The sequence below is a fragment of the Tachysurus fulvidraco genome, chromosome 1, assembly GCF_022655615.1.
Source record: "Tachysurus fulvidraco isolate hzauxx_2018 chromosome 1, HZAU_PFXX_2.0, whole genome shotgun sequence".
NCBI lineage: Eukaryota > Metazoa > Chordata > Actinopteri > Siluriformes > Bagridae > Tachysurus > Tachysurus fulvidraco.
The window spans coordinates 32,307,433-32,317,511 of record NC_062518.1 but is presented as its reverse complement, the minus strand read 5'-3'; the positions used below and the strand labels follow the sequence as shown (position 1 = coordinate 32,317,511).

Below are 10,079 nucleotides of genomic sequence, written 5' to 3'. Positions count from 1 at the left end.
ATCGCGATTGCGATTGCGATATGATTAATCGTGCAGCACATGCGAGGAGTTAATAATGTTAACCTCCTAAGACCCAAGCTTTGCATTTTAGATGCAGTGATGTCCACGTATGTGGACACCAGGTCATAGGAGGTTAAGAAGAGGCTCACCAGCTTTATATAACACTTCTTTCAGTAATTTAATTGAAATGGGGTCTAGAGAACATGTTGGTTTAGCTGTAGTAATAAGCTTATCTAACTCTTCCTGTCCTGTACTTGTAAAGCGCTGTAGTTTTGAGTGTAGAGCTTTAGGTGAGACTGGGTCACAAGGTGCTCTCATATGTTGAACATCAACTATTTTGTTTCTGCTGCTTTCAATTTTATCAATGAAGAATCTCATAAAGTCCTCACTACTTAACTGTGATGCAATAATGTGTTCAGATTTTTTGTTAATCTAGCCACTGTGCTAGATTAACTGGGATTGTTCTGGTTTTTTTTCTATGAGTTTGCTCAGGTGCTCAACCCTAGCAGTTTTTAGAGCCTGTCTATAGACTGTCTATAGCCTGTGTCATAGGCTCGTTAAATGATGGCTCTCTCATTTTCAATTGTGAGGGTGACATAGTGGCAAGTAGACAAGTAAAAGCAAATGGTATTGTGTGTTGTGTGTTGAGTGGATGTACATGTTGAGCATCAGGACATTTATGAACTACAGCATCAGAACACTACAGAACACTCATATTATTTTATATAGTATACTACCTTAGATTTATTAATAACTTAAATAAACTAAATGATTAACTATTTCCTGTTAAAATAAACACATACACAGAGATTATATTTGATATATTTCTTCCAGTACAGAATGTGAAGGGGTGATTAGCTTGTTTAACCTATATAAGACTCCATAGGTGAATTTCCTGTTGTGTAAAGGAACATTACAGGAATATTCCCAGAATTCCCATACTCCCATATATTTCCTAGTAACGAAATATAAAAGGCCACCATTGGCTAACGTTTTTTACTAGTAATATAACCAAAAGAGAATATTTTTTGTTTGTTGACGTTTTAAATGTCCCCTGGACAGGGCTGACACTGTTGTTTGAAATTCAGCGTTATGAAATGGTTACTTGCAAAATAGTCAATGGTTACTAAAAGCTAATGGTTTGTTTTTTGAAGAGGTTACTGGGTTACTACCCAGGCGGAGCCAGCAGGGGGCGCTGCGGTGTTTGTTATGCAGGTGATAAGCCGAAATCGGTGACCCAGAAAAGACTCTGACTAGAAGTCTTTGTTAAATTGTTACGCGGGAACGCGCCGGAGCCTTATCGGGAGCGCGCGAAAACAGGTTAATATACAAGATATAGACCAAAAAGCAGCTTTTATATATTTTATGTTTGTATTTTATGATTTTGATTGTTAATAAACTATGTGTTCTCCACCCCGATGCTCCTGTGTGTTTATTGGAAATTATAATTTAAATGTGTGTGTGTGTGTGTGTTTTCATTGTGGTTGTTATTTATGTATAGAATATAATATATAAGAAAAAGTATCGGTACACTAATTTACATAATAGTTTAGATATAAAGTATATATGGTGTGTATAAATGTCAGATGTAAACATTCACAGAGATACAACAGGGTCACGTGAACATTTCCTTTAGGACAGGTAGTGAGTTAAGCAGGTGATTAGTGGGCGGGGCTTAGCTTTTAACAATGACACAGGATGTACACTGTGAAACTATAATATAGACGATTCTTGTGATTCATAGTGAACGGGAGGCGTTAAATGAACGGTAAAACAGTTGAATGAAAGAAATTAGAGAATATTAATATAGTTAATTAATTTTTCCTTAGTTTAAGCTAAACCCCGACACATTTAGGACAAGGGCACGCTATTGGGCCCATTTTATTTTCTACTAAACTCTCCTCTATTAGCAATGGCTGCTTTCAACACTTTTCTAATTGAAGAGCAGTTGCAGTGTTCTGTCTGTCTGGACATATTCACTAAGCCTGTTTCTACACCATGTGGACACAACTTCTGCATGGCTTGTCTCAACAAATACTGGGACAACAGTCAAAATTGCATCTGTCCATTGTGTAAGAAAGAATACAGCAAAAGGCCACAACTTTGTGTTAATACGTTCATATCTAATCTGGCCGCTCAGTTTAAAGAGTCATTGAAGGTGAAATCTAGCAGTCACACAAAGGAACCTCCTGCTGCACAGGGACATGTGCCGTGCGATGTCTGTACTGACCAAACCCAGATGGCTTTAACGTCCTGTCTGGATTGTGGTATGTCGTTCTGTGCTACACATCTGGAGCATCATAAAATTGCTGTGAAACTTAAGCAACATAAATTAATTGATGCTGTAAAGAACCTGGAGATCTACATATGCCAGAGGCACCAGAGACCTCTGGAGTTGTTCTGTAGGGATGATGAGAAGTGTGTGTGTCTGTTCTGCACTGAGGGAGAGCATAAGAGCCACAACACCATTTCTTTAGAGGAGGAGAGTGCAGAGAAAAAGGTGAGGATATATATACAATTTTAAATACAGGATTTACACTCACCATCCACTTTATTAGGAGCACCTGTACATCACATTGCAGCCAGGTAAAAATAAATAACACTAGAGACTGTTGTGTGTTGACGTCATAGAGATTTTTCATTCCAATTTTTATATGAACATTAACTGAAGCTCTTGACCTGTAACTGCATGACTTTAGGCAGTAAGCTGCTGCCACATTATTAAATAATATAGATAACAGCGTGAATGTTCCTAATAAAATGGATGGTGAGCAAATAAGTAGCTTGTTAATATCAGATTATTAGGAATATTCTGTGCTACAATAAAGTGTAAAACTCCATTGGCAGCTGGAGTGTATTAACATTCAAATAAAAGGAAACCATGTTTGATGGTAACATGAGGATTTTACATTCCATCAATTATTTGTCATGAGTATTTTCTTCCATCCACAGATTAAGTTGCAGAAAACACAAGCAGAGTTTCAGGTGAAGATCCAAGACAGACTAAAAAAGATTGAAGAAATAAACCACTCTTTAGACCTCAATAAAGTGAGTTTTGAATAAAAATCAACTGCTGAACACACCTCATTTTCTACTAATATAATGTAAAAGAAAGTGATGATAATTTTGCAATTATATCTTTAGAAAAATATAGATGAGGAAAAAGACGACAGCTCTGAACTCTTCAGGTGTCTCATGAGCTCCAGCAAAAGAATGCAGGCTGATCTGCTTATGGTGTTGGAGAAGAAACAGAAAGGGTTAGAAAGCCAAGCTGAAGAGCTTGTTCAACGACTAAAACAGGAAATTACTGAGTTGAAAAGAAGTGACACTAAACTGGAGAAGCTCTTGGTCTCTGAAGACCACGTTCACTTCCTCCAGGTTAGTGTCTGCTCAGAGCACACGCAGCACATCCCATGAACAGCACTCTGGATGATGAAGGATTACTCTTTATTATATTTATATTATAATATTATATTTTTTATTTCTGTAGGCTTGCTTAACAATGCCCACCCCTTCATATACCAATAACCTGGATAAAATGAAAATTAACAGCAGTCTGATTGTGAAGGATATGATGAAAGATTTGCTTGATCTTCAGCAATCTGTCAGTGCTACTGCTAAGAAGATGTCTGAGCTAAGTGAGTTACATTGTAGTGTATTTTTCTATGTTATTGTTCATTGAAAGATAAATTGTCCGTATAATTATGTACTTAATGGCTTGTAGTTTAAATTCATATTATGTACTTGTTTGTATCCCACAGCAAACCTGGATTATCAAAGAGAAGAGATAAAAAAGCTGTTGAATACTCCATTACAAAAAGGTGACACATGGTACCTTGTTGACAGCAAGTGGTTCAACAGGTGGAAGAAATATGTGGGATTTGATAGCAGTAACATGGCTAGTTTGGGAGACCAGATGTTTTACCCTGGACGAATGGATAACTCACAACTCTTAAAAGATTCACTCTCTATCAGGGAGCATCTACTTGAACATCTGGACTACAACCTTCTGCCTAAAGAGGTATGGGGTAAACTGCTAAGCTGGTATGGACTGTCTGAGCACCAGAAGCCTATTGCACGAAAAGTGGTTGAGGAAGGCTTGTTTGCAAAGTCCTATAAGGTGGAGGTCTTCTTTACTGAACTGAGATTATGTGAATTCAGCAACATGGACCAAGGCATAAGTCGGCACTTTAGCAAAGTAGAAACAGTAGCATGTATTGAAAAGGAAATGCGCAAAATCTTCAATATTCCTGATGGAAAGGAAACCAGGTTGTGGAATATATATTTGCGAAATCTGTTTAAGCCTCTGGACTGCCCTAGTAAAACCATTCAGGAGGCTGGTCTCTTCCAAAAACAAACAGTGTTTATAGAACAGAGAAATGAAGATGGAACATGGCCACAACGTCATTACTGAAATCTCTATATATATTTCAGTAGTAAAGTGCACTATAAAGCACTAGTGGCCACCATATGAATCTAAAATCATATGTGCTTGTTGAATGTCCCATTCTAGGTTGACTTCCCTTTTGCTGTTCCAATAGAATTTGAAGTGTGGATGTGGGGATTTGTGTAGTTGGGTGAGGAGCCCTGGGGCACAGGCAGGGTTCCAGTTCATTCCGACGATGTTCAGGGATGAGGTTGAGGTCAGGGGTCTGTGCAGGACACTCAAGATCTTCCATTCCTACTTTGGCAAACTATCAGTGTGAGTCCACAAACCTTTAGCCATATAGTGTATATACAGCATATAAGGAGTATGAAAATATTATTTGATGCATAGCTTGCATAATTGAGATGATTGAATATCACACTGTTTAACATTTATTTAGCATTTATGTTATTTGCACTGTAGGGGATATATTCTATTGTTACTTAATAATTGAAAATATCTTTGGCATCATTAAGGATTTAGGAAAAGAAACATGTTTACCTTATTTGTTAATCTAAGTGACACAATCATGGATTTTATTTGAGCTCTTGTTTTAGAAGAGCACATTTAGTATGTGCTAGATACTCACTCGCTGGGTGCTATCTGTCATGTTATGCTAAGAGCTGTCTGGATGGGACTCGGTAAAGGACCAAATTGGGAGGAAAAAGGTTCAAAGTCACAAAGAAAGTAATAAAAAGTGAAATGATCATATTGATGCCTTCAGAGTTTGACTAGTTGGAACTGTGTAGATCATTGTTTGCTTTTTCTCTCCAATCATTACAGCTCTCTTACTTGCAGGCATGCAGAATCTAATCATATTGATGATATGGAGATACAGTATGTGTGAAATGTATGTACCACTCTTCTCAGAATAAATATCAATATAAATATGCCACAAGCGAATGACTCGGTCTTTGTAAAAGCAATAAGACTTTGCCATGTCAAGCCAAGCAGTAACATAGAGTTCAAAGCTCAAGTTCATGAACAGAATTAGACAGATTCTCTTTATTGATTTCACTTTTTATTCTAACTAGAAATTGTGTGCTTGGTTCTTATCATGAGCTACAAACTTAACCATTATTCTACCAAGATTGACTACATTATCATTCTCTTAAAGGAAAAATAACTTTATTATTGTATATCATCCATAATGTGCCCTGGGTTGCGAGCCGACTTCAGCAGCATGCCTCTTCCTCGCACAGCACTGAGAATTCTAACGCTGTGCTGTTATTGATCAGTCTGAACACACACACTGCCCTAAGTCAGTGGATTTAACATGGAAGGTAGGAGACTATTGATCACACACTGAGAAAGGAGCTATTCAGTCATTCCTACAGGCCATTATTTTTATTAAAAAGCCTGCTTAGACATCAGTCATAATGAATCACAGGTGAAACCATACATCCATATCCATAATAATATTAGATGCCAGTGTGCAGTAAACAGAGCTGTTTATTTTGTGTATGATAACGTGTGTGTGTATATATATATATATTACTCATATAAATGGAAATACTGTGTGTGTGTGTGTGTGTGTGTGTGAGAGAGAGAGCAAGAGTGAGAAACAGTATTTTGATTAGGACCCCCAAAAAACACCAGAAATAAGCATTAAGTAAATATACTTTAAGAAGAATCATCGGGTCTTGTTGGCATAGTGCCCTAACGTGTTAAATAGGGATTTCAGTACTGAGGTCTCCTACCCAGCACTAATGGCCACCATATTGCTACAACACTATATGTGATTGTTCAACATCCCATTCCAGATTGAACTCAATTTTGCTCTTATAATAACCTCCACTCTTCTGTGAAGGTTTTTCACTAGATTTTGGAGCATAGCCATAGGGATTTGTGTTCATCCAGCCACATGCGCCTTAGTGGGAGAAGGGTACTGATGTTGGGTGGGTTAGTCTGGGGCTCAGACAGGGTTCTAGTTTATCCTAAAGGTGTTTAGTGTGATTGAGGTCAGGGCTCTGTGCAGGACACTCGAGTTCTTCCACTCTAATCTTGGTGAACCATGTCTTCCTGGAGATTGCTTTGAGCTCAGGGGTGTTGTCATGCTGAAACATGTTTGGGCCTCTTAATTCCAGTGAATGCTAGATCATACAAGAACGTACTACACAACTGAGGAATGCATTTCAAAATGGCTTCCAAATTTTGTAGCAACATTTTAGGTAAGGACCATATATGGATGAAATGGTCAGGCGTCCACAAAACTGGACTATTATTTAGATTCAATGCTTTTGTCATATCACACACCCTTATAAGGTGTAATGACATCGGTGAGTCTGTGAGTGGCTCACATTATCAGGAGTATGAACTTCATAAGCCGTTATTTTGTTAGACCTTTATCAGATTTCCGTTTTAGTCTGTAATAGCTGAGGTTACATGGGGATACTAGACCTGTTTTTTTCTTTTCTTTTTAAATAAGATAAACCCTGCTGGCAGTTAAACATAACCTGAGCACAGTGTCCACTAGATGGCGCTATAGCACTCTGTGAAGAGTTCATCCCACCTTCCTGATTGCACAGGCTTCTCTTTATCTTTAAATCAGGTTTTAGGCTGCAAGTCAAAAATCAGCATTTGTGAAATTCAGATAATTAACCTATGACTGGGAAGAAAATAAACACAAATGATGCATTGATATATTAAAGGTTAAGTGGACCAATAAGCATTCCTCAGATTTGCTCAAATATTTCCTAATATGCATTTAATGTGCTGCCTCCCTTCCCGTCCTACCTTTTAAGGACATCTTTAATCTACAGATAACCCTAAGTGTGTGTGTGTGTGTGTGTGTGTGTGTGTGTGTGTGTGTGTGTGTGTGTGTGTGTGTGTGTGCGCGCGCATTCCTGAACATCTAGCATCTCGTATTTTTACAAGATGTCAGATCTGCCCGATAACCCCTTTCCTTTCTATCTTCCTCCACTTATGTATTTCCCCCGTTCCTCTCCTTTCCTTCCCCTTTCCTGGGATGAATGAATGGAGGCTCCCCTGCAGCACAATGGAAGCAGTTCACTAAGGAATGCCAGAAATGTCTGGAGTCAGCAGGAGACTTGTGGCCACGAGCAATGCACTGAACACACCCCTTGCATCCATTACATCACCTTATACATTCCCCTCTCTTACAGTCTAACATACACACACTCCTTTATACCATTCCCTCAGTTTTTCTGGAGAGAACTAAAAGACAGTGTGAAAATATATAGCTGTCGTCATGTGACTCACACCTCATTAATCTTAAAAGATTGTGAAGTCTATATATTTTTTTAAAAATTATTTGACAAATCATAACGCTCCAGTAGGCTCTAATACAAATTAGCATTTAATTCAATTATTTTAATGCATGAATATTGGACTGCTGGAGTGAATAAAACCAGCTGGAGCCATACATGTTGTGCAAGTCATCTGGACGTTATCTGTGTTGACTGAAGAAATCATCATGTAGGATGGACCTCAGAGGAGATCAATACCAGCACCTCAGCCATCAATGTGCTTGCTCCAAATCAGATCTCCTTAAATGGAATAGCACGGCTACAATCACTGCTGTTTGATATATGTGCTATTGGTTTTCTCTGTTGGTTTTTTGTGGAGAGTGGGTAATTATTTCTATACCTTTCTCATTCTGCCTCTCTCTCTCTCACACAAACACACACACACACACACACACACACACACTCTGCCTCTGTTTCACTCTCTCTTTTCTGGCCGACGTTCAATTTCACACTTGGGGGAGCGGAATGAGGGGAAGGTCAGGGCTGTGTCAACAGCAGCTAGCATTTTTTTTCCCTACTTCTTTTTCTGCTGATATCAGGAGGATGGAGAAGAAGAAGGAGAGGGCCAGCTGTTTTCTTCAATCTCCTTCACATATTCACTTCCCCCTTTTGCTCCTTTATCTTTCTCCTCACAGTGCTTCTTCCTCAACTGTTTTTTTCCTCTTGCAGTAGTACTAAAAAGCTCAAGACATAGCCCTGGACAGTGCGATGTGTGTTGGTGTTGTATATGTGTTTGTGTGAGCCTGTTGTAATACTTAAGTCTTAGACACACCCTGCCGGGGTGACTCAGGATGACTGTGGTACACATAAACACCAACAAAGTGATTTAGAGAGACATATTTAGGTCCATACCTCATTTCCCCCTCCCTTGTCTTTCCATCTATCTTCTAATTCGCTCTCTCTTTTTTTCCTATTTCCCCCTTTTGCTCTCACTCTCTCCCACACTCACTTCTTGTACGTTGTATTTCTCCTTTTTGCCATGTCAGCCATCTCTATTACGCAGTTATTAGTGACTGTGTGCAGAGCAGTGTGGCTGTGCCAGTTTTTCTGACAGAGCACAAGGGCTTTATTGACCTATTGCTAACCCTGAGTGATTCCTCTTGTGAGCTCAACCCATACTTACACACAGACGAGACACACCCTTCAACCCCATTACTGGGTATCTGACACCACTTGGTCTAAATTTAACAAAATTGCACTTACTTCAACACTAACACTACAAAATTTATATCATTACATTGTGACAGGATGTAATCATTTTGAGTAATGCAGCATCATAACGTCAATCTATTGGAATACACAAACAGTATACAACAATGGTTCCTAACTAAGGGTCACAATCCCTGGTGAAGTATCTTCATTTACAAATGCATACGCAAGAGAAAAGCACACTCAATTACTGTTTCATGAAATTAATATTAGAAATATTATTGCCGCTATCACATTCAGAATATACAAGTCTATGCATAAAATGCTATTTTAGTCATTTTCAGGAGTTTTCTGACTATCTACCTCCAATAAGCAGTGAGCTGTGGTGGCTCAAGTGGTTAAGGCTCTGGGGTTTTGATTGGGGGATTGGGGTTCAAGCCCCAGATCTACCAAGCTGCCACTGTTGTGCCATTGAGCAAAGCCCTTAGCCCTCACTTCTCCAGGGGTGCTGTATTGTTTTGACCCTTACCTCCAGATTTTGAAGAAATAATTTCACTGTGCTGAAATGCTTATGTGACAAAACAAATTCTTCTTCTTTAAACTAGTATTGTGTTTCAAATTGCATATTTATGTGCTATTCTATATCATTGATGAATAATAATATTAACTGGATTTCCTCTAACAGTTAGTGTGAATTAAAATCCCTTCATGTGGATTTTCTATGTTAGTAAATCATTTTGACTCTGCTTCATGAAGTATTCGGACATTATTCGAGATGCCAAGGCCATGTGGTCTTTGAGGACAACAACCTCCAAATCAGTAAACAATTGTCAGACTGTATATTTATAATCACATCCTCGAGTTCCTCTCAAGGTTTCTTCTTCTTCCATCTAAAAACGTTTTTCCTTGTCACAGTCGCTTAACTACAAACACATAAATATGTCTAATACCAATATAAGAAAAATATTCTTTTTCTTTATGATGTTTTATGTTCTGTAAAGCTGTTTTGAGACAATGTCCATTGTTAAATGTGTTATACAAATAAAATTGAATTGAATTGACTTGGAAACCTGACAGACAGGGATGTTTTGGTGCTCACATGTTGCTTTTAAATCTTTCAGATGTACATAAGATATGCAGGCAAGAGTGTGAGCAATGCCACTCAAGTTACTGCTGCTTCTGCCCGTGCATGTAAAGTCATGCACCAAGTATGAACCAGGCTCCTCTGCCTTGCA

At 38.5% G+C, this 10,079-nt stretch overlaps 1 protein-coding gene across 1 annotated transcript; it reads left to right on the top strand.

Annotated features, from left to right (window-relative positions):
* The first annotated feature begins 1,712 nt into the window (after positions 1–1,712).
* Positions 1,713–5,318, top strand: LOC113635126 (E3 ubiquitin/ISG15 ligase TRIM25-like). Its single transcript, XM_027134367.2, has 5 exons — positions 1,713–2,500; positions 2,953–3,048; positions 3,145–3,378; positions 3,491–3,638; positions 3,762–5,318. The coding sequence occupies exons 1-5, from the start codon at positions 1,913–1,915 to the stop codon at positions 4,412–4,414; spliced, it is 1,719 nt and encodes a 572-aa protein (XP_026990168.2). The 5' UTR covers positions 1,713–1,912; the 3' UTR covers positions 4,415–5,318.
* Positions 5,319–10,079: the final 4,761 nt, after the last annotated feature.

Bases quoted from the DNA above. Each gene is read 5' to 3' on its own strand.
- LOC113635126 (XM_027134367.2), top strand. From the start codon at position 1,913: ATGGCTGCTTTCAACACTTTTCTAATTGAAGAGCAGTTGCAGTGTTCT. The intron at 2,501-2,952 runs GTGAGGATATAT...TTCCATCCACAG, and splicing joins AGGAGAGTGCAGAGAAAAAG to ATTAAGTTGCAGAAAACACA. The intron at 3,639-3,761 runs GTGAGTTACATT...TGTATCCCACAG, and splicing joins TAAGAAGATGTCTGAGCTAA to CAAACCTGGATTATCAAAGA.